This window comes from Sciurus vulgaris (genome assembly GCF_902686455.1).
Source record: "Sciurus vulgaris genome assembly, chromosome: 17".
Lineage (NCBI taxonomy): Eukaryota > Metazoa > Chordata > Mammalia > Rodentia > Sciuridae > Sciurus > Sciurus vulgaris.
Window position 1 is genome coordinate 56,622,706 of NC_136478.1, and position 23,740 is coordinate 56,646,445.

At 54.7% G+C, this 23,740-nt stretch overlaps 2 protein-coding genes across 4 annotated transcripts; both read right to left on the reverse strand.

Moving 5' to 3' along the window:
* Positions 1 to 4,197: 4,197 nt before the first annotated feature.
* GNG8 (G protein subunit gamma 8) lies at positions 4,198 to 8,018 on the reverse strand. Of its 2 annotated transcripts, none has more exons than XM_079117071.1 (3): positions 7,481 to 8,018; positions 4,692 to 4,777; positions 4,198 to 4,470 (listed from the first exon to the last, which is right to left on the reverse strand). In XM_079117071.1, exons 2-3 carry the CDS (start codon positions 4,773 to 4,775, stop codon positions 4,342 to 4,344), a joined length of 213 nt encoding a protein of 70 aa, XP_078973197.1. In that variant the 5' UTR covers positions 4,776 to 4,777; positions 7,481 to 8,018; the 3' UTR covers positions 4,198 to 4,341. The 2 variants fall into 2 exon arrangements, with proteins under 2 accessions (XP_078973197.1, XP_078973196.1); XM_079117070.1 differs by having other exon boundaries at positions 7,392 to 8,018.
* Positions 8,019 to 13,124: 5,106 nt separating this feature from the next.
* Positions 13,125 to 21,934, reverse strand: DACT3 (dishevelled binding antagonist of beta catenin 3). Of its 2 annotated transcripts, XM_079119996.1 has the most exons (5): positions 21,618 to 21,916; positions 16,533 to 16,629; positions 16,219 to 16,371; positions 13,859 to 15,248; positions 13,125 to 13,357 (listed from the first exon to the last, which is right to left on the reverse strand). In XM_079119996.1, exons 1-5 carry the CDS (start codon positions 21,864 to 21,866, stop codon positions 13,303 to 13,305), a joined length of 1,944 nt encoding a protein of 647 aa, XP_078976122.1. In that variant the 5' UTR covers positions 21,867 to 21,916; the 3' UTR covers positions 13,125 to 13,302. The 2 variants fall into 2 exon arrangements, with proteins under 2 accessions (XP_078976122.1, XP_078976121.1); XM_079119995.1 differs by having other exon boundaries at positions 13,125 to 15,248; positions 21,618 to 21,934.
* Positions 21,935 to 23,740: the final 1,806 nt, after the last annotated feature.

Here is a 23,740-nt window from a genome sequence, read left to right on the forward strand (position 1 = left end):
CACTGAGTCTGTAGGGCTCGTGTGCTTGAAGCTCTATGGGAGAGCCAGTTTCTGTGTTGTGCATGGTACGTGTGTTGTGACCACAGGACTCTGCAGGTGTGTCTGGGCATGGCCCTGTGCATGGATGGTTTGGCTGTGTTCGTGTGTGAGGATGCACGTGTGCAAGCTTGTGTGTATTTCAGCAGGCACGGCTGTCTACATAGTGCATTGCCATGGTGTGTACCCTTGTGGTTGAGGCTAATCTTGAAGGATGTGGTGGGGTCTATTTGCGTGTGTGTATGTGTGTGTGTATGTGTCCACTTAGTGTGGGCTCACCATTTTTTATTTTATTTTGGATACTGTGGATTGAACCTGGGGTGCTTAACCACTGATCCACAATCCCAGCCCCTTTTTTTTTTTTTTCTGTTTAAGACAGGGTCTCACAAAATTGCTTAGGACCTCACTAAATTGCTAAGGCTGGCCTTGAACTTGCGATCCTCCTGCCTCAGCCTCCTGAGCCACTAGGATTACAGGTGTGCACCACCGCGCCCTGCTCACTCAATTTTTCATGGCTGCGTCTGCCTGGGTGTGTTCACATGTGGAGGGAGCCTGGTGCTGTGGAAGGAGACTGGGTTTTGAAGTTGTCTCCACTGCTCACCATCTGCCACGTGACCCTGAGGAAACGTCTTCCCCTGGCAAAACCCTGGAGTTCATTAAATGGTTGCCTTGAGCTTGTCAGGGTGTTGAGTGATAAAGAGACACGTCACTCCACCTGCCTCTCACAAACCCCTCAAATCGCATCATGTTATTACTCATTCAACAATCCTGTTAGATCTCGGCTCAGAGGACACCATTCAACCAGGAATGGGGACATGCGTCCTCACGGTATGCAGAGCCTGGGCAGGTAGGTCCTCACCTGAGTGGCCCCCTACCCAGCCAGGACTTCCGTCTGGGTGGGAGCATGGCCCGAGCAGACCAGGGGCAGTGCTGTGAGGAGCCTCAGCCAGCACCCTGGCCTCCTGCCTCCTGTGTCTGGGTGCTGCAGACCTGCCACCTAGCTTGCCCTGGGCCCGACCCTGGCTCCCTGGTTTCCGTCCTCCTGGATGTGGTCCTGGAGGGAAGTCGCCCCACCTCATGGGGTGGCACACAAGTGCCCATTCGCTGCTGCAAGAAGCTGCTGTGTGTGCATGCAGGCGTATGCTGCAGGCAGGTCCCAGCCCTACAGTCAGGGGCCACTTTCCTCTGCCCATTGCCCTGGCCCCCAAAGGGGCCCTCACCTACCTGTCCCTGCTGCTGCCCCCGCAGCAAGGGCTCTGCCCTGTCTCCTGCCCGCCCTGGGTTTGCCCAGGTAGTGCCATCTCCTGGTGAGACTCTCACTCCCTATTCTCCAGGCCCCTGGGCACCCCGAGTTTCTCCTGCACAGTCCTCCACCAGATCCTCCAGCCCCACTGGCCAGGGGACATCACCACCACTCTGTGCCTATTTTCCATTCTGCAAAATGGGGGTCAACGGAGCGGCACTGGGGGCTGTTCTGAGGATCAAGTGAGGCGCGGCGTGAGAGGGCCTCAGGGAGTGAAGGCGCGGGAGGGGAGGCTCTTTCTGGCTTCCGCCTTCTCTCCCGCTGGCCCCTGCTGCCGGGACAGCACTGCTCTGAGCCCTGGGGCTGGGGGGCAGGCTGCAGGGGGCACAGGGCAACAGGCCAAGGTGGGGGAAGAGCTCTGGGGCAGGGGGAAGTGGAGGGGACGCTGCAGGCAAGTACTTCCCCAGGCGGCAGCCTCTCCCTCGTGGCCTGGCTCTGACCCCAGCCTAGGCCTGGTCCAGAGCTAACCTCACAGCTGGGGTGACAGGAAAGAGCAGAGGCAACCAGAGCTGGTGCTGCTTACAGAGTTGTAAGGCTAATAAGATTAATTGGGTCTGTGCTCCTGGCCACTGGTCACCCGAGGACCTGCCCTGTCCCTTCTAGCTTCTGGCTTCTCCTTCCTCCCAGCCTCTGGGCCTCCAGGTGGACATCTCCTGCTGGTCCCCCCCTGCCCCCTCCTACCTGCATCTGCCCCCAGGTTCCAGCCAGTCAGCCCCCCCGCGTACCCCCCCCCCGTGCTTTCCTGTGGCCCCCCCAGACCAGCAAGGCCAGGAGAAAGGGAAGCAAGCCCCAGCTCCCAGTTCCGGGACCACAAGAGTCTAAATTCCAACAGTCTAGTCTCAAGAATCCCTACCCTCCTGATTGCAGAGATCCAAAATCCCATCCGGAAAAAGGGGTGGACCCCAGGACCCTGAGCCACAGCGTTGGAAGAGTCTGGAATCTTGCCCTCAGAAGTCCTGGGCTCCTGGATTCCTTTACAGTTCAGGTTCTAAACCGGGGGATGCCAAGGGTGCCTGTCAGAGCAATTCCACAATCCTGGCTCCGTCCCTCCCAGCATCCTTCCTCCCTCCTCCCCACCCCCAGCTCATCCTTGGCTTTCTCCCGGTCCCCCTTCTCCCCCGGGGCTCCCACAGACATGATGCAACCAGGCCGGAGCCAGCTGAGAGGTGGGAGGCAGGAGGGAGATGTAATTACAGCCTCTCCTGCCTCCATTCTACAGGAAGCTCAGAGTGGGGGCCCAGGGGACCCTAATCCAATGTGAATAATGGAGCACTCGCCAGACTCACGAAGGTCCCCCTGGGAGGAGAGCCCAGTGAGCCACCACCAGCCAGAGCCAGGGGTCCAGCCTCCATCTGCTCCAAGCTGAGGAACTGGGGCACCAGGCTCAGTCTGGGAGGAGAAGGGCCAAGGTTTGCCAACTCAAACCCTCAGGCCAATAAGGTAAATTAATTAACAAACCCATGGCTTGCCCAGGGGCCTTTCCCCCAGTTTCAATGGAAAAAACAACATTTCGCTTTTTTTTTGGATGTTGATGGACCTTTATTCTATTCATTTATTTATATGCAGTGCTGGGAATCGAACCCAGTGCTGGCACAAGCTAGGAAAGCGCTCTGCCACTGAGCTGCAGCCCAGCCCAATAGTTCACTTTTCGTTTCACTCTAAGAAGCCCCAGTACAGCCTTCATGACAAAGGGTCCTCAGCTTCCCTAACAGAGACAGTGAGGCACGGTGGGGACTTTGGCGGGAAAGCCCAGACCCTTCCCACAGCCTGGGTCACCCTGTGAGTCAGCAGATCTCGCCATTCCATAAGAAGCCGGAAATGCAGACGTTCATGAGAAATATCTCTATTTTCCAATTTGGCAACCAAGTTAAGAATGTAATCAAACATCACTTGGGCCAAAAGGAGAGAGAGAGAGAGAGAGAGAGAGAGAGAGAGAGAGAGAGAGAGAGAGAGAGAGAGAATACCACTGCAAGCTATATCTGTCCTGTGGGCCACCAGTGTGTGTAGTAGGAACCAGGGTGGGAATCAGGGCTGCCACAAGTCCCTCTTAGCCTCACCGTTTATTTCCCTCAGTACAGGGGACTGGAGCCAGGGCCTTGTGCATTAGTAGCAAGTCTTAATTTGTCCCCTCTCCTTTCCTCTAGACACACTGCTTCTTCAGGTCCCAAGTTTTATGACCACCAAGTCCCAGGTCAAGTGCATCCTCCTCAGGGAAGCCCTTCCTGACCCTCAAGCTGAGCGACTTCTGAGTTCCCAAATCTCAGCCCCACCCAATCTGCATACTGTCTAGGGACAGGTCTGGCCCTTCCACTGGACTCAGCTCTAGAAGGACAGGACCAGGGCTGTCTCAGTCATAGCAGTGTCCCCAAATCGCTCAGCACAGACAGGGCTGGTCACAGATTAGGTACTCAGGTAGTGTTTAGGAGAATGAAGGAAAGAGGGGCAGCGCTGAGGACAGAAGTAAGCCGGTGGAAGGGGGCAACCAGATATGGAAAAAAGGGGGCGGGGTGATTCCTGGGATGAGCCCCAGGCTCCTAAGAACCTCCAACCCGGGAGGGAGGAGAGGAGCAAGACCAGCGGAGCCGCATCAGAAGCGCGGAGCCCATAGTCTTGGCCCCGTTATTTCCAAGCCATGTGGCTTTGAGTAAGGGACTTCCTTAGGCTCAGTTTTCTAATCTGTAAAATGGGCATCGTGCAAGTAGTCAGCTGCTCTCTGGGGCTGTTAGGACAATTAACTAAATGCACGATCGTTTCGGGGGATCCGCGAAGGGCAGAGCTCGAAGTGCTCATTTCCTCCGAGGCTTGGTGGTGGGGTGGTACCCAGCATCCACACGGCCCCCACTCTTCTCACACTCTGAAGGAATGAGAAGGGACGCAGGTCCCCCAAGGCCGCCCCAACCTCTCCAAGTGTCTCAGGTTCCTCGAAAGCACAGGCATCACCACAGTCATCAACTTTATTGGAATCATACTTCGGCGAGGGGAGGGTAAACCGTCGGGAGAACTCAGAGCAGGACGCAAAAGAGGCGCTTGTCGCGGAAGGGATTCTCGGCGGTGGGTACCGGTGTCACCAGCGGGTCATCTTTGGCATGCGTCTCACAGAAAGCCAGGAGCTCGGCCGCCGCCTGCGACACCTGTCGGCGCCCAGGTAGAGTTGTCGCTGGCCCGCCCTCGCGGCTCCGCCCCTCGGAGTCCAAAAGGCCCCGCCCCTCCCTGCAAGGTCCCGCCCCTTGTCCGAGCCCCACCCCCTAGTCCTGCCCGGCTCCTCAGGGGATCCGCCCACTGCGCCTCTGGGCCCCGCCCCCAACATGGCCCTCCCAGACCCCAGCCCCAGAGTTCACGCCGGACCCGGCACCTTCATGCGGTCGATGTTCACCTCCAGCTTCAGCTGTTCCACCGTTTTGCGGGCCTCGGCGATCTTGGCCATGTTGTTGGACATGACTGCAGCAGGACGGGGAGGAGTGGGGTCTGCAGGCTGGAACACCGCTGGGTCCCGAGGTGTGGCGGGGTGGAACCCAGTAACAGGTGTGGGTGAAAGGACGCACGAATAGGGTGCCAGAGACAGGTAGAGGAAGGGATGATGGCCTGGAGGAGAGGGACAGAGGAGGGTAGAGGAATGTGCCAAAGGATGGGGATATCTAGAGGCCGGCGGGGGAGGAATAGAGGGGTGAGGCGAGGAAGAGGGAGGGACGCACAGATGGGAGGCTAAGAGGCAGGTGGAGGGAGGGCCAAAAGGACAGGGCCACAGGTGCTGGATCAGGATCTAGGGATCCAGGTGTCCTTACCCCCCAGGGATAGAGGATGAGCCAGGAAAGGGGGGGCCCCTCCCCAGGCCAATTAGTGGTGGCTCCAGGGAGAACTGTGAATTAAGATCGCGGCGGGAGGGGCGCAGAGGGGGCCTCATTAGGGCTTTGGCAGCAGCTGCCCCCTTTGCCACCCTCAGGGAGCCTCCCCACCCCAATCCTGGCCACCTCAAAGGCTCCTCTGCTCATTAGCAGCCAGAGGAGAGGGATGGGGAGCCCAACCCAGCCAGAAGCGAGGGAAGCAGAAAGGAAGGGGAGAGGGACGAATGGAGGGGAAAAGGGAGGGACAGAGGGAATGACAAGCATGGAGAAAATAAGGAGACCGAGGAGAGTTAGAGGTGGAGAGATCAGGGGAGGACTGGAGTGATGAGAGAAGGCAAAGAGAGGGGCAGATGGAAAGGGAGGGGAGGGGACAGAGTGATGCAGGAGAGAGATGCACAGTGGAGATAGGGACAGAGGGCAGAGACAGAAGGACAGAGGAGAAAGGGGACCCAGATAGAGAGAAATGGAGGCGCTGGGGGGAGGTGGAGCGAAGAAGGGGTGAAGAAGGGGTGAATGGAAGGGCGGAGGGAGAGGCACAGAGGGAGAGGCTGACGGGAGAAGTCATTCATTCATTCATTCCCAGGCAGGCTGACAGTGGCCATGGAACCAGCTGTGGATGGGAGCCTCCTACCTGTTGCTGCTCAGGGCCGGGATGGAGGAAAGTGGAGACAGGCTGAGAGGCAGGGACTGGGTCCCCGACCCGGCCCAGTCCCGCCCCCTCCCCTGAGGCTCAGCCCCACAGGACCCGCCTCCTCCCGCCCCCAGCCGCCGCCAACTCCACCGCCCTAGGTCTGCCTCCGTCCTAGGTTCCTCCCGCCCATCTTTGTCCCTCTGCCTGTGCTTCTGTTGCTCCTGTTTTCTGTATGTCCCTCCCTCTCTGTCTCTGTCAGAAGCACATCAAAAGACAATCCCCCTAGGTGTACCTGTGCCCTGCTGCATTTATTCTGCAGTCACACAAGCCGCTCCTGAGTGTCCCGCACAGCCTCTCACTGTGTTACCCATGCTCTCAGCCTGTCACACGGGGTCACACTCATTACCTTAGTGTCATGCCATCACAGATGACCCCCTCCAGAGCACACACACTCATGCTCAAAGCCCCTCCCACAGAGGTGCACAGTACCTCTCTGGGTCACATAGTAGTGCCCCACCCTCATGAACCACCTGTGCTCAATGCGACCTCACAAGTTCTCTTGGAATGTCCCCCACATTCTCCATCTCTCATAGTGTAGCCTGCTATCACCAAGGACCAGTCCCAGCACTACACAACCCAAAATACTATCTCAGAACATCAAACATACAATTCGTCAGGGTCACAGGTAATATCTCAAAACACCATGCATGTACATGTGCAATTTAAACTTCTGCTGGCTCACGACTCTCAACATCCTCCACAGAGACATGCAGTTTCTCAGGCGACCTCCTCGACAAGCACTAGCACACAGTGAGGCATAACGGTACGCAAAAATGTAGTCACCTGTCTAGTGACACACTTATTCTTGTATAACCTCCTGTGGGCGCATACAATCTTACACTTTGCCTCCCCACAGGGTGACACACCATCTATCCTGTTGCACACACACCACCTTTTGATGCCATACATAGTTACGCAGGGTGGCTCAGTCTCTCACACTCCCTCATAATCTCCCAGTGTTTCACACACCCACACTGTCATGCCATTCACAATTCTCTATGACCCTACAGCCTGTGTCACACATGGCTGTCATTCTCACATGCTGTCTTGCTTGTCCTCGCACAGCAATATTCCAGCATCACACGCTTGCACATGAGCATCAAACGCACACACTCTCATACCTGCAGTCCCAACAATGGACCAATCTCTCGGCATCACACACAAGCTCGGTGTCATGGTCACAGTTCCTCACTGCCTCTGGCCAGCACGTGCACAGTCTCACATTCACTGTCTGCTGCACCTGGCCCTGCACACGCCAGCACTGGGGGCATGCAGCTTGTCTGTCTGCCCTTACAACACATGGCACTCTTATCCCATCTCCTTCACATACAACTTCACACACAGTATCTCACTCTCACATTGGTCTTTTAGTGTCACATACAGTCCCCAAATAGTGTCTCTCTCTCTGCACAGGTTACACGCAATCTCCCATTACCACACACATTCTCCTGCAGTATCGCCAATAATCTCATGGTGTCACAGGACCCCTGGCTTCATGGTATTGCACACGGTCACCTACTTGTCGCCTCTCATGTATGCAATACCACTCAATTCCTCCTCGTCACTCATAATCTCATCGGCAACAGTCACAGTATCCTGGCGTCACACACGTCTCAGGAGAACACGTTCCCACGGTCTCCCGGAGTCGCACAACACCTCCCGGTGACGCCCGCGGACACTCAGCCTGTCACGCTCTTTCCATCACACCTCTTGTGGCGCTCACACTAGCTCAGCCCTGCCTGGGGCCTCTCCCTCAGCCCTGCGGGCCACACGGGGGCGCCCGCAGCCTGCGAGCCGCCCTCCCAGACCGCTCCTAAGCCACCGCAGGACTGGGAAACCATGAGGGCAAGGAGCACCCACGGATCCTGTGGGAATTGGAAACGGGAGTTACTGAACCTGAGAAAGACGCGGGAGGGAGGAAGGTGGAGGGGAGCCAAGGACCAGAGGAATAGGATGGAAAGTGGATAGAGAAATTCAGAGGGAGGTGAGAGATGCAGGGAGAGACAGACTTAGAGAGGTAGAGACTTATGGACTAAGACCAAGGAGAGAAGACTGCAGAGAGAGACGGGGACGGGAGAAGGAGACAGGGACAGGAGAGTCAGGGCACACAGAGACAGAGAGGACACAAGAGAGAGGCACACAGACTGAAACGTAGAGGGACGTGGAGACACGAGACAGGGAGCTGGCAGAAAGAGGTACCCACAGAGGGCGCCCTACACATGGGACGGCGGAGGCGGAACCAGCAACTGACTGGAGGCGTGGCCAGGGCGGAGTTTCCAGGGGCGTGTGGAGTGTCCCTGGGGCGTGGTCTGAGTGGGCGTGACAGGGGCGGGGCTTGGGCTCTTTCCCGACGGGGCCATCAGAGAGCGCTGCTAGCCGGGCGGAGGCTGGAGTCCTGGGAAGAAGTGGAGGCTGAGAGGAGCATTTCTCCCGCAGACTGCACACCCCAATTCGGTTTTTACCGCCTGGCCTGAGGAGCGAAACTGGCGGGGAGGACACTCAGGCCCCTAGTAGCCTTTCGATAGCGGGTATCGAACCTTGGCCCCCTTCCTCCTCCCCTTCGGGCGCAGCAGGACCAGGTTGGGGAGGGAACCCGGCCCACATCTGGAAAGCATCAGGAGCGCCGGACGTGCCAGGGCCGGGCCCGGCTGCGGAAGGGGGGAGGGGAGCCAAGGCGCTTCCCCCATCACCAGAGCAGGGTCTGCCGGCGCCGAGGAGGGGCCTGGGCGTGTGCCGAGCCCGGCGCCTCCCGCAGCTGGTTTCCATCAGCAGATCTGGGCCTGGGCAGTCCCGGAGGAGGAAGCCCAGCTTAGAGCCAGGAAAGGCAGGGTGACGACCCAGTCTCCCCCCGCTGGCCCCCTCCTGCGACCGAGGCCAGAGGCTGGCGGGGAAGAGAGGTAACCTCCATTTCTCTGAGTGCGGACCTCGGCGTCTTTTCACCCAAAAGATAGCCTTAATTCCTGCCCTAAGCGGCACAGGATTCGCCAGAGACATCCTATATTGTCCCCATTTTTTTGGAGGAGGAAACTGAGACCCTGGATTTGGGTCAGTTCTGGCTTTAATTATTGAAGAAGCAATCAATGAATGGCAACAGTGAATTCTAGGATCAAGTGTCCAATTACCTATTGATTTTCTGTCTCCAAATGGATGTCTAGTAGGTGACTTAAGGCATCAGAAACTGAACCCCTGGCTGGGTTGTAGCTCAAGGGTAGAACGCTTGCCTAGCATGTGTGAGGCACTGGGTTCGATTCTCAGCACTGCATATAAATAAAATAAAGGTCCATCAACAACTAAAAAATATGCTTTTAAAAAACCGAGCCCCTGATTCCACTTACCAAACTCTGCTACCTCATACTTAACCATCTCAGTGGATGGTGGGTAAATCTTTGGGGTCATCCTAACTCCCTTCTGTCACATTCCACAACTGATTTTGCATCAAATCAAGGCCATCTCAATGTAACTCCAGAATCCAGCCTCCTCTGCAGCCCCCAACTCGGTCCAGCCACCCCAGCTTTCCACTTGCACTGTTATATTGGCCTTCTCCTTGGGCTCCTGGCTTCTACCTCTGCCTCTCTTATTCTGTTCCCTCCAGCACAGCCAGGAAAACCCTGTTTAAAGACTAAGTCCCCCCCCCCCAAAAAAAAAAAAAAAAGACTAAGTCCCCCGTATGTAACAGCAAGTGTCAGTGAGCACGTGAAGATATCTGAACCTCCTACTCTGGCAGGAAAGTAAAATGGGGCAGTAAAATGTCCATTAGCTGATGAATGAACAAACTAAATGTGGTACATCCATTCAATGGAAGATCATTTGGCAATGAAAATAAACTAAGCACTAATAGGTACACGATGAAACATGGCTGAATGCTGAGCACAACCTGCAGAATGAAAGAAGCCAGTCAGAAAAGCCACACACTGTATGATTCCACTTATACAAATGTCTAGAACTGGCAAATCTACACATTGCAAAAGTAGATCAGTGGTTGCCAGAGGTCAGGGAGACTAAAGGATGACAGGTACGGGGGATGCAGGTTTTTCTTTTTGGGGAGATGGAAATGCTATTGATAGTGGTGATATTTATATAAATCTGTGAATATGCTAAAAACCACTGAGCTGTAGAATTTATATGGGTGAATTTTCTGATATATGAATTGCAGCTCAATAGACCACCACCACCACCCCCAAAAAAATTAAAAAATAAAAACTAAGTCCATCTTCTGCTCAGATTCTCACATGACTCCCACCTCACTTGGAGCACAAACAAAAACTATGTCCATGGCCCCAGGAGGTGCCTATCACCTTTCTGGTCTCAGGGCTTCCCACACTATTTCAGTCACACTGACCTCTGTGATGTTTTGCCAACATGCCAGGCAGACTTTTGTCTCAGGGTCTTTGCACTGCCTGTTCCTTCTGCTTGGGATGTTCTTTCCCAAGATATCCATAAGCCTTGCTGGGTGCAGATGCACTTGCCTGCAATTCCAGTTGGGGAGGCTGAGGCAGGAGTATCTCATGTTTGAAGCCATCCTGGGCAATTTGGGTGAAACCCTGTCTCAATGACTAGAGAGTTAGGGATGTAGCTTAGTGGTAGGACACCCCTGGCTTCACACCCCAGTAACTAACACACACACACACACACACAAAGGTATCCACAAGCCTCACTTCCCCATCGCCTTCAGTTCTCTCTTCAAATGCCACCTTCTCAATGGGACCATTTCTAATCATTCTATTTAATTCCCCAATCCTACCCAGTTTTGTCATACCTCTGCTCAGTTCCCCCCACTATTCTTTCCACCTTTAACAAATTGGAGAATTAATTTATTATGTCACATCCTTCCCCCCCCCAAAAAAAAAAAAACTTCCTCCCTTGTGATCAGTTCCTTGTGTATCTTTTTAGAGGTGATACATGTAACAAATAAGTTACATAGGGCAGTGGTTAAGAACATGGACATTGGAGAGTATGCCTGAATTTATTTTTTCACTACATGAATTTTAAAATTTGCCATGTGTTTCAGATTTACTTAAACCTCTCTGTGCCTGTTTGTGTGTGTGTGTGTAAAATGGGCTACCCTCATTTGGTTGTAAGGATTAAATCAGTCAATATATGTAGTGGTAAGAAGAGTCCAGCATGTAATAAGTGCTCAATAATTGTTAGCTATTTGGGTTCTTTTAAAAAAATGTGTGTGTGTGTGTGTGTGTGTGTGTGTGTGTGTGTGTGTGTGTGTGTGTGTGTGTAAGCACTAAAATCTTCCCCATACCTCAATACTGAGGCTTGAACTAAGGAGCACTCACTGAGCCACTTCCCCAGACCTTTTGTTTAGTTTTTGCTTAGGGTCTTGCTGAGTTGCTGAGGCTGGCCTCAAACTTGCAATCCTCCTGCCTCAGGCTCTTGAGTACCTGGAATTAGAGATATGTGCCACCATGCTCAGAATACCCCGAAATCTTAGAAAGCAAATAACTGTTAGGCAAAGGGTATGATAATTCACAGAAGAGGAAATATAAGTGCCATAAGCATATAAAAGTTGTGCCACCTCAAAGAAATAGGAAGACATTAATTAAAACAACACACTAACCAACTAAAACAAATTTTAAAATATTTATAAATTTCACTATTCAAAAAAACCAGAGCACTTTTGCCCCATAAGATTGTCAAAATGAAAATGATCAATAACATCTGTTTGATGAAAGAATAGAAAAATGAGCATCTCAAAAATTGTTGTAATGTCAGTTGAAGGGCTGGGGCAATAGTTCAGTGGCAGAGCACGTTCTTAAAATTCTCCAGGCCCTGGGTTCAAGCCCCAGCACTGAAAAGAAAGGGGGGGGGGAGAAGGAAAGTCAATTTGGGTAGTTTTGTTCAGTTTCTGTTTTACGATGCTGAGAATCAAACCCAAGGCCTAGTACATCCTGGGCAAGTTTCATCACTGAACTATGTCCTTAGGTAGTGTTAATAGGAGCGTGTCAATTCAAGTGTCAGTTAAGATAGGCACATGCCTGTAATCCCAGTACTGAGGTGAGTTTGCAGGAGGATCACAAGCTGAAGGGCAGGCTTAGCAAGACCCTGTCTTAAAATTAAAAATAAAACTGGAATGTAGCTCAGTGGTAAAAGCGCCCCAGGTTCAATTCCTAGTACCAACAAAAATGTCAATTAAAAGTTTTTAAATGATAATGGGTACTATGGCTCATGCCAGTAATCGCAAAACTTGGGAGGCTGCAGCAGGAGGATCACAAGTTTGAGGCCATCCTGGCAAAACCCTGTCTCAAAATAAAAATGGGAATCCCACAATGAAATCTCCTATGTAGATATTAACAACACAAGAAAATGTTATCTAAATTTAGATGAAATGGACAAATCTCTAGATGAATATGACTTAGCAAAACTGACACAGGAAAAAATAGAAAAGCTAAAGAGTCCTATAGTTATAGGACTTTGATAGTTATCAAAGAAATTCAATCCTTAATTTAAATCCTCCCCATAAAGAAATTTCCAGGGGTGGGGATATATCTCAGTTGATAGAGTGCTTGCCTTGCATGCACAAGGCCCTGAGTTCAATCCCCAGCAGCACAAAAAGAAAAAAAGAAATCTCCAGGCACAGATGACTTCACCCCCCACCCCCAAGAAAAAAGGAAACCACCACAAATAGTCCAATGTATGTGAATATGTAAATATATGTGCTATAAACATTACATACCTAGCCTAACTATATGTATATGCACACATCTGGTTAATGTTTATGTACAACTATAAATACACATAACACCACATATGCATGCATACATGACACTAGGCATGTAGCTGTACACACCCATAGCTGTTTAGATTCCTACATGTGTGCAAACACATAAAGAACATGGAAGGATATGCAACACACTGCTGATTATGATGGCTTCTGAGGTGGGATGGGGCACCCATCCCTTCCTGCACTGTTCCCATTTATATGAAACCCTATTGACATCCTAACATAACTCAAACATCACATTCACTGAAATAAAAGAGCCAGTGGTTTGAAGATGCAGCTGAATCCCACCTGGGACCTGACATCTGGCTCTGGACATCGCCAGATCTGAAGCAAACAGAACCGTTCAATAAACGTTAGTCCAAAGAAAAAGAAGCATTCCTAACATTTAAAGAAAGAGAGTCCACCAAGTATGTAACACTGTGCATTTATTTACAAAGAGGTTAGAGAAACACAGAATCTGGCCCCCCTGTGCACCGGGGAGTCACCATCGTCATAATAAATACACTAATTTTTTTAAAAAAGAAAAAAAAAAAAAAACTGGAACAGCTGAGGGTCATCCAGCTTCCCCCACTCTCCCTCACAGTGGGGGCATGAGATAGAACCATATTCTTTCCCCTCTTTTACCTCCCAATCCTCCATAATTGTCCAGGGATAGAGGTGAAAGAGTCCTTTCCAGGTGTTGCCAACTCCTACTTGACCCTCAAAACCCCGAAGTCAGTGCTCCTTCCCTTCCCAGGGCACTCTGCAGGCACCACCTGAGTCAGACACAGAGTCTCTGACCTGGGTGCCAAGGGGATATCCTAAGGATCCAGGGACATGAAGGGGGCACTTTGTGAACGAGAGGGGGACAAATCTGGGCACAGAAAGGAATGGGAGGGTTCAGTGAGAGAAGTGAAGGGGGAACAGACTAAACTTCTACACTAAAACGGGGAAATTCAAACTGAATCACCCCTTTTGCAAACAGGGACACCCATTATACAGATAAGGAAGGTGAGGCCCACAGAAGGAGGACTTTCTTGCCCCTGGGCTTGGAAGCCAGAGGCTGCATGGGTCAATCAGGGTCCTCCCCCATTCCTCCCTGGGGCGGAGGGGAGCCTTTCTAACCAAGACTGCTACTACAGATCGGGGGAGTGAGAGGGTCTTTGGAAACAGAGAGAATGGAGGTCTTTGGAAGGTGGGTGTGGAAGGGCCAGTGATCAGGAGTGTGGAGGTGCAGAGGCCATAAAGGGGGAGCCCAAGCAGATCCCCAAACTCACACTGTAGTCATGACCTTGAGAGAACCCGAACGGAAACGCAGTATCTTCTTCTTTAGCGCGTGGGAGGCCTTGATCTTCACGAAGACTTTGGCGGGGCCCGCGGGTGCCCCTCCACCTGCACCCCCCACAGGCCCGGAGGCGGCAGTGGCCGCCACTAGCTGCTGTGGCCACACGAGGCCACCGCTGCCCTCTGAGTCGCTGGAGGCAGAGCTGAAGGCAGGCGACTCGCCCTCGCTGGCGCTGGATTCGCTCTCCCCGTAGCCGCCGCCCACGCCGCCCGGAGGCCCGCGGCGTCCGAGCGGCCCCAGGCGCCCCGCCGAGCACTCGGAGTCGCTGCCGGCGCAACCGTAGAGCAGACGGCGCTGGGGGGCCGACGGGGACGGACCCGGCCCGGGACCGCGGGGCGCGGGGGCGCGGGGCCGCCCGCGGCGCCCGTCGGCGGCGTCGATCTCGGCGGTGGAGCGCCAGCGGCGGCAGGACCCCGCGGCCTGGGCTGCGAGCGTGGGCGCGGGGCCGCGGCGGGGCCGGGGCGGCCGGGGCTCCTCGCGCTCGGCCGTGGGGTACTTGGGGGCGCCCGGCGGCGCGGCGGTGGCGCGGCCCAGCAGGCTGGTCTCAGACTGGGAGCGCGCGGCCTTGCGCGCCCTGGGCGAGCCCCGGCGACCCGAGGCCTCGGCCACACGTCCGCGGCGACCCGCGGCCCGAGGACGCTCCCGGGGCGGGGACTGCTCCACGCTGCGGCCGCGGGTCAGCGGCGGCGGTTTGCGGCGCGCAGCGCGGCCAGGGAGGCCGCGGGTGGCGGCCTGCGCGCCCGGGATGTACTGCGCCTTTACCAGGCGGCCTTCGGCCGGGCTGTCAGGGGGCGAGGCGGCGGCGGGCGGCGCGGCAGGCTCGGGCGCCACGTCCGCCTCCCACTGCGAGGCCCAGGCGCGGCTCAAGGCGGCAGGGCTGGCGGGGAGGCCCCCGGCGCGCTCCACCGAGGGCTCCGTCGCGGGCCGCGCGCCCCCGGGGGGCGGGGACGCGTCGGGCGGCCGCTGGCGCACGCTGTTCTGGCGCCGCGGACCCCCGTCCGCGCCCCCGGGACTCGTCCGGGGCTGGCCCGCCCCCCGGCGGCGGCGCCTGCGCAGGAGCGCCGAGATGTAGCCGTCCAGGGGCCGCCCGGTGCCTGCCGGGTCTGGCGAGTTGGCGGGAGCGCGGCTGCAGGGCCGCGGGCTGCGCAGCGCAACGGCGTGCAGAGGGCTGGGCGTCAGGAAGGGCCCTGCGCGGGCCCGCCGCTCCGCGGAGGAGCAGGTCTCAGGGCCCGAGGACCCCGCCGTCGGGTAGGGCGCAGAAAAGGACCTTGGCACCGCGGCCCGAGCGCCCACCGACTCGGGAGCGCTGGGACTGGCGTCTCCTAGGGGAGGGAGGAAACAAAAGGTGGGGAGAGGAGGCACTCTCAAAGTCCTTTCTCATCCAGGTTTGGAGGGGCTGGCCTCTTCCCTCGGTCCCCACCCCACCTCATCAATAAAACCCGCCTTCCTCTCTTTCCTCATTTAATGTTGGTGAGAAAGTCCTCACAGGGATCAACAAGACACTGCGTGACTCTGCCTCTCTAAGCCCCAGCTCTTAACCCTGACCTCTATATTTACAGATCTTAAGCCACACTGGCCTTCCAGTTGCTCACTACAGTCACGCACCAGCCCCAGGGCCTTTGCATTTGCTTTTCCTGTTTCCTGGAATGCTCTCCCACTACCATCCCCCACCCCCGTGGACATCTGCTTGGCCCACTGTCTTACTTAGGAGAACCCCTCAAATGTTACAGGTTCAGTGAGACCCTCCCTGGCCTTATTTTCCTTAATTCCAATTCCCTCTCCAGAATCAAAGGGATGTCCCCTTCCCCTGGTTTATTTATGGTCATAACGCATGTCCGCAACCAGTACCCTATGTGTTTTACTTATCTTGCATATTCTCTATTTCTCCAACTACAATGTCCATTCCATGAGGTCGGGGAGCTCCCTGTCTTGTTCATTGCTGTGGCCCTCACCCCCAGGAGAGTGCTAGGCTAGCACACAGTAGGGGCTCAGAGGTGTACTTTTCGTAAATGAGTAGCAGCGGTTCCTGTTTACAGAGTGACTACCAAGTGGCTGAATCCAGTGCTGGGGGGCAGAGGCCCACTGAGCACTCAACACATCCCCAGCAGTAGACACTGTGATCCCCCCTTAACAGACAAACAGGCTGGGAAAGAAGAGAGAGGCTCAAAATCACACGAAGAGGGAGGGTCACAGCCAGAACTGGAGTCCAGGACTGACTAGGAAGTTTATGCTCAAAACCATCCTCTTAACGTGCTGTCCCTGGCCTCAGGTCCCCAGCCCCACCCACCTTACCTAGGGACTTGGGCCTCTCGCTAGCATAGATGCCTCGGGGTTCAGAGGGACCCAGGCGTCCATAGGAGCCAGATCCGGAGAAGCCACTGTCCCCACAGAAGGTTGAGGGTGGTGAATCTGGACCTCCCGTGGAACTGGGGTCTTCATAGAAGCCTGGATTCCAAGAGAAGTCAAAGACCATCAGCGTTTGGGGTGGGCAAAGCAGGGCTGGGAACAGGAGGGGGTGGGACGGAGAGACAGTGTGAGCCTGAGAGGCAGGGGACAGTGGGAAGGCGGGGTGTCCCCGGCGGACCCCTCCCCTCCACCCTGCTCACCCGAGCTGCGCCCGCTCTCCTGCTCCAGGCCCCCAGACTCCAGGCTCAGGTCTCCCAGCTGCTGACCCAGGTCCCAGATGAGTCCAGGCAGGGCTTCCTGAGGGCAGGGGGAAAGCAGGATGGTCAGCACGCCCCAGCCTGCTGCACCGGGTGCCCTGTTCCATGAGCTGGTGGACACAGACAGGTGCACTTTGACAATGATAAAGGATAAAATCAGGACCTGAGTCTCAGAACCCTTAAGACCCCATTGGGACAGCAGCTGTCTAACTCTCATCCTTCACTCCCTAGCCCTTCTCGCTCCTTCTGGGGTGCAATGAGGCCCCAACTCTTGTCCCCATCTCACTGCCAACTATTCCCATCTGTGCTCTCTAACTCCTATCAGAGTGTTCTTTGAGTCTAACTTCAGGTCTTCTTGCTGTAAAGATGATTCAGTGATAAAAAGGTGGTGTCCAGAACCCAGCAGATCCCTTAGTCCTGGGTGTGTCTTTTCCCGGTTTTTAAAATGTGTGTGTGTTTCGGGAGTACTCGGGGTTGAACCTAGACCTCCTGGGTGCTAGGCAGGTGCTCTACCATCCGCAGTCCCTCCTTCCGGTTTTGACCCTATCTCAGGTGTGCGCTTCCTGCATCAGACTCACACCCTCCTTGGTTTCTCCCCTCAGCCCCAACCCCGGCCCTGCTCCTGCATGCTGGGAAGTCCTTCTGAGTCTGACTTGAATGGTCCTGCAGCAGTGGTCCCTAGCATTTTTTGCCGCAGATCGCTTTGCTCCTGGGATCACATCCTCCCCCTGCCCTGACTCCACTCCTGCCAAGAAACCACCACGTCCCAGTGTCAGTCCTCTGCTCCTCATTCCCAGGAACAAATGAAGGAGAAAACCCTTCCAGGGCAGTGACCGTGACCCATTAGGGGAGGGGGCTCCAAGACACCGGGCTTAGCCTCATTTCAGAAGGGAGGGCCAGAGCCAGGAAAGCTCACATGGGTCTGAGGGAGTCCAGAGCTAGTGGCAGCAGGCGGCTGACGGTTGACCCTCAGACAAAAGCGGCTTGTCTGGCTGGCGGGAGGAGGGCGGGCGGGAGGAGGGGCTGGGAGGGCAGGCACCCAGCCCTGCCTATTTAGGGCAGAAAGACTGGCCGGCTCCCCCGCAGCCACAACCCCCCTCCCAGCCCTTGACTCCACTGGGGCCCTGTCTCCTCCCCTCCCCCAGAACAGAAGCCCCCATCTGGGCCTGTTTATGTGGGCAAAGTCAACAAATCGTTCCAGCCTGGGCTCCTGGCCTGGGCATGCAGAGATGCTCTCCAGGGAATCAACTTTGAGCAGAACCCGAAAAAGCAGGCAAATCCCGCAATAGTAAGGAGTGGTTAAAGAAATCGAGAAGCCACCTATGTGCCTTCCATGCCATGTCCCCCCAGTCTCTGGCTTGATCCCTGGGTTCCAGACACACCAACCCCCTTGCTGTTCTGGAAAGCAGCCTGGCTTCCCCCACACAGCCTACTGGTTGGCCTGCTTCATTCACATCTTTGGTTATGTGATCCTTTCTCTGACACTTTTCCAAAATAGCTCCCCTGTCATTCTGCATGCTGACACCCTTCTACTTTTTTTTTTCTATTTTCTATTTTTATATTTTACACAGCAGTAATGACCTCTTGACTTAAAATCATATAGTGGGGTGTCACTTGTTTATTGTGTCTCTCACTAGGATGTCATCTCTAGGAGGGCAGAGATTTGTGTTGGCTGCACGGCCCCTAGCAATGTCTGGCACAAAGCAGGTGCCCAGGAAATACTTGATGAACAAATGAATGAATGAATGTACATTTATATGGAATACTATACACCTGTTAAGATGGAACATGGAAATTTTCTTTGTAGAACCGTGGCCATGATAAAGCATTAGCAGAAAGATCAAAGTGCAGAATACAGAGTATGAGAGTGAGTCAGAATTACAGTCATGTGTTGCTTAACATCGAGGACACATTCTAAGAAATGCATCATTGGGCAATTTTATCCTGTGCTAACCTCAAAGAGTGTACTTCAACAAACTAAAACAGTTAGTGTGTCACTATGCGATATAATTTTACAGGACTACCATCCTACATGAAGACCTGGAAGGCTTGTTAAAACCAAAATTATTGAGTCTCAGTTCCAGAGCTTCTGATCCCAGTCTGGAGTTGAGACCAAGAATTTGCATTTCTAACAAGTTCCATGTGATGTGGTGCCTCTGGTTAAGGGGTCACACTTTGAGAACCACTAGCACAGTGATGGGGACCTCACCCAAGAAACTGGCATTTGTAAAAAGCAAAGCTTCTACAAAAGCTCTGCATTTCTTTCTTGGTATGCAAACTGCTTCTGAGAGCTGATGCAGGAAGTCCTTTCAGGAAGAGGTCTGGAGAGATTCAAGCCAGGGACCTCAGGGGAGAGGCTGAAGTTAGGGTGTCAAGGGAGGGATGGGGAGAGTTTAAGGAGGCATGAGTTGGCCTCAGAGTGCCAGAGTTCAAATTCAGCTCTGCCACTTCCCCTGCTGTGAGACCCTGGGTGGGTGGTTTTACTCTGGGCCTCAGTTTTCTCATCTGTCACATGGCATCCTGTGACTCCATCTCTTACAGGATTGCTGTGAGGATTAAATGAGTTAAGAGAGCAGTTCCTTTTAATACTAACTTGCATCATTACATGAAAGCGATGAATTTCTAACAAGGAATAATTAAAACATGATTTGCATAATTAAAAATAAATGTAAAATGATGTTTTGGGTTTTTTGTTTTGTTTTTGCTTTGCTCTTGATTTTGTTTGATAAATTCTGCAGGCCTCATATCATTTCTTCCACCATAGGGAGGGCTGAGGAAGACAGTCTGGACTCCTCCCCTACGGCCTCCTCCTCAGTGTTTAGACGACCCTGAAATCGTCCCCAGTCTACATCCCCAATTTTACAAATCTGACCTCATTCCTTCCAGTTACAGAAAGGATGACTCTCGGAAAGACCAGAGGTTCTCGGCCTGAATCCTGCTCCCTGCCTCCCCGCCGTGCCCCTCACTGGTCCTTTCTTGCAAACTACTACAAGCAGGCTGTTCAGCTCAGGCAGGCTTAACACGAGTGTAGTTAGGGCTTCTGGACGCCCCTCTGCCTTTGTCCCACACCCCACACCTTTGCCCTTTCCTTATATTCCCCTATCAGGATCCAGAGCCCTTTTAGCTCTGGTAGGACGTCCTCTGGAAGCCTAGCTTAAGTCCTCCCTGCTAACGGTGGCCCTTTTTGTTCCTAGGAGCAAATGGAACCCAGGGAGCCCCTGACTCCCACCCAGAATTCATACCTCTATTTTCTGCAATACCCCTAGTCTTGACCTGGTATCTACATCATTCTTACTAGAAAGTCACCAAGTCTGGCTTCTGTCTTTCTTGCTTCCAAGAGAGTGTATTCTTGGGTGGAGGATGCTGGGAAAGTCTCGTAAGAAGGGTTCAGGGAACAGAGGAGGCCCATCTTCAGAAGGACCCAGGAACCCCCAACACTTGAGGAGTTTATATTTAGCGCTTCTCTGCCTCTCCCTCCGTGCTCTGTCTCTCCCACTTCCCCGCCTGCCACCGCCTCCTCCCTGATGCTGGGAGAGCTTTGCCTGGTGACTGTGGGGGGACAGACCTCTCCACTACCACCTCATGCCAGCCAGGAAGACTGAGGTTTGGGGGAGAGTGGAGAGAAGAAGGAGACAGAGATGCCGAAGATGAGGGGCATAGAGATGGGGAGGCAGAGGGGCAGTGTCCTCGCTCCTGGTGGGATGGAGGCACCTTCGGAAACCCAGGCACCTCGGGGTAGGGGGAGCTGGTGCAGGCCCCCACAATCCAGTCTCTAACTTTTGGAGGGGGCGGGGCCTCCCACAGCTGTTTCTGCTTCCAAGAAGAATGTGCAGGGTCCCACTCCCGGCCGGGGGAGGGGCTGGGCGTGCAGCGCCGGCGTCTGGCTTCGGCCCTCCCCACTTCCCATCTGGGGAGGGGGCAGTCGAGGTCAGCGACAGGGAGAGCCCCCTCCCCCATCCCCACCCCCCGCAACCTCGGCTCAGGTTTCCCCAAACGGGAAGCTCTGACCACCCACAGGCTCGGGACGGGATCTGCAAGGGGAGCCAGGGTCTGTGGGCTGGGGGAGGGGACGAGACAGGCTGAGACTGAGGCGTGGGGCAGGAAGAGAGAGAAGAGCCGAAATGCAAGGAGGGAAGACCTGGGGACGAGACAGAGGGACAGGGTTGAGAAAGGAAGCAGACACAGAAAGTCACGGAGATGTGGTGGTAGGCAGCGAGCGCGGGCAACCAGGAAGGGGTCTCCAGACTCCGGGAATGATATAGGGACGGAGAGGAACGGTGCTTCTCTAATTTGGAGACCTCTGCTCATCTTCCCCGATTAGAGCACCCAGAAGTCAGATCCCCCTGCTGCCTTAACCTGCCTCTTCTTGGGTTAAGGAGGGCTGGGACCAGGTAGGAATGAGTGGCAAGTGTCATGGACGGTCATGATGCCGGTGGGGCCCTCAGAGACTGAGCGAACTCCCAGCAGTGATCCTTCCCTCTGGAGGCCCTAAAATCCCCTCCCCCCACCGCGCCCCCTCTGGAGATCTCCAAGCACACCAGGACTCAGGGAAGATGGAACCCTCCCTAGTAGCGGGGCCCAGAGAGGGACATGTTTGAATCCTGACTGTGTGACCTTGGGTGAGTCACTTCCTCTCTCTGAGCCTCAGTTTTTTTCTCTGTAAAATGGGGACTACCACCCCCTATCTCCCAAGCTAGAAGACGACGCGTGCAAAGTACTCAGATCCGGTCTTGACACATACTTGGGGCCCAAAAGAATTTTCTTTGGGGAAGGGGTGTAGAGGATGGAGCCATGCATCTCACGAGGCCCCAGCAGAGGCTATGCAGCACCCCCTCCCCGGATTTGGGGGCGGGGAGGCCAGGTCCCGCCCGCCGCTTGGACTCCGGGGTCTCCAACCCTACCCCTGTCCTTTCCCCCTCTCTGAGTCACCCCCCCCCCCGCGACGGGTGGTCTGAGCATCCAACCGAGACAGACAGACAGACAGATATAGACGAGGGTGGAGGGAGGAACGGACAGGCGGCCCCTCACCAGCTGCTCCTCTAGGGCCGCTGCGGCCCGGCGCGCCGCCGCCGCATCTTCGTCCTCGTCGGCGTCCTCCTCGTCCTCGGCCTCAGCGCCCCCCATTCCGGGCTGGGCCAGCCGCAGCGCCTGCTGCACGCGGTACTCCTGCCTCTCTCGGAGCCAATGCAACTCGCAGAGCCCGGCCAGGCTGCCTTCCAGCCAGCCCCGCAGCCGGCCCCGTTCGGGGCTCACCGGGAACGAGAAGGCCCGGATCATGGCTGCGGCCCCCCGCCCCAGCCCGGCCGGGCCCCACGGCCACCCCTCTCCCGGTCCCACCTCCCCGCCCCAGCAGCCCGCCTGCCCGCCCGCCCGCTGGCCGGGCTGTCACCGTCTCATCTGCATAGGCGCCCGCCCATTGGGCCGCCCACCCGTGCCTTATCTGCATGGCCACGCCCCCGGCGACACAGCAACCGCCTCCTATTGGCGGGTTCCTTTCTTTACGAAGTTGCTTGACAGAGCACCCGCGCCGCCCAACACGACGCATGCTCGAAGCTACCTACTCACTCTGCTTAAAGGCAGTCTCGCCACGCCCCCCCGTGAGTCTGCCTCGGGGCCTTGACCACGCCCCTCTCTCGTCACAATGAAACAAGTACGCCCTTGCTCCAATGCCATTGGTCTGTGTCTCCCGGTCCGGCAGCCTGTTCCGCCCTCCTGCGGGCGAGCGCTGGCTACCATTGGACTGTCCGGCGAGAGAGGAAGGATGCTCTATAAATAGAGAATGGATCCACGTGACAATTTGGCAGAAGCTCCTACCTCCCCTTCCTAACCTTCAGCTTCTGAGGCTGCGCGGTTGCGGGGAGAGTGGGTTTGAGGGTCAGCACTGATTTCGCCTCCTCCTCCAGGAAGCCTTCCCAGACACTCTGTAAAACGGACGACATCCTTGGATAAAGTTATGCCTCTTAAAGCAGAGCCGGCTTCACCCGTGTGGGACTCAGATGACCTAGGCGCTTGGTTTAATAGTCTACTATAGCTATCTTGAAATTCACATTTTTTGAGCAAGGTGCCCTACATTTTCATTTTGCACCGAGCAGACAAAATTAGGTAGCCGGTCTTGCTTCTAAGAGTCCAAGATCGGTTGTGTCCCAAATTCTGAATGTTGGATGGAAGATAAAATGATTTGATGAGAACAGAGAATCTAAGCGTCTTTTGTCTCCTAGGTGCTGTGAGGCTATATGCTCCACCAGTCTGCGATTCCAGGGGCCTTTGTTCTACGTTCTAAGAGGCTTTGTTCTCAGCCTTCTAAGATGCTCTGTTCTCAGTGTTTTGTGGTCCTGAGTCTGAGCCTGCCATTGGTTTCCAAGGCTTCCAGTGCCTTCCCATGCTCCGCGAGCGGCGCGAGCGCCCCCTCAGGTGGCCAACTTGTGTCACTACGCTCAGTGTGCTAGTACCTCGCTACAGCCTTCATGAGCTAGCTCCGATTTCATACCCATTTCCAAGACAGATCTTTTTTTAAAAAAAAAAAAGTCTTTTTTTTTTCTAGTTGCCGATGAACCTTTATTTGATGTATTTACGTGTGGTACTGAGAATCGAACCCAGTGTCTCACACATACTAGGCAAGTGCTCTACCATTGAGCTACAAACCCAGCCCCTGAGACAGATTGTGACTTTTTTTTTGTACTGGGGATTGAACCCAGGGGCATTTAACCACTCAGCCACATCCCATCATTATATATATGTATACATATATATATATTTTTTTTCTTTTGAAAAAGGGTCTCGCTGAGTTGCTTAGGGTCTCGCCAAATGCTGAGGCGGCTTTGAACTCATGATCCTCCTGCCTCAGCCTCCTGAGCCACTGGGATCACAGGCCTGCGACACAGCGCCGGGCTCCGGACAGATCTTGACTCTTTAAAAAAGTCAGGGCCCAGAAGATCATGTGAGACCTTCATCTCATTATTTATTATTTTGGTACTGGGTATGGAACCTAAGGGCACTCTGCCAATGAACTATGTCCCCAGCCCTTCTGTTTTATTTTGAGGCAGGGTTTCCCTAAACTATCCAGGTTGGCCTCAAATTTGTGATCTTCCTGCCTTACTGCACCCGCCCCCACGCGAGGTGCTGGGATCAGAGGTGTGTGACACCACACCCTG

Excerpts from the sequence above, each read along its gene's own strand:
- GNG8 (XM_079117071.1), bottom strand. The coding sequence starts at position 4,775 with ATGTCCAACAACATGGCCAAGATCGCCGAGGCCCGCAAAACGGTGGAA. Across the intron at positions 4,471-4,691 it reads TGAACATCGACCGCATGAAG|GTGTCGCAGGCGGCGGCCGA; the intron begins GTGCCGGGTCCG and ends GGGCGCCGACAG.
- DACT3 (XM_079119996.1), bottom strand. The coding sequence starts at position 21,866 with ATGATCCGGGCCTTCTCGTTCCCGGTGAGCCCCGAACGGGGCCGGCTG. Across the intron at positions 16,630-21,617 it reads CGGCCCTAGAGGAGCAGCTG|GAAGCCCTGCCTGGACTCAT; the intron begins GTGAGGGGCCGC and ends CCCTGCCCTCAG. Across the intron at positions 15,249-16,218 it reads CGAGAGGCCCAAGTCCCTAG|GAGACGCCAGTCCCAGCGCT; the intron begins GTAAGGTGGGTG and ends TCCCTCCCCTAG.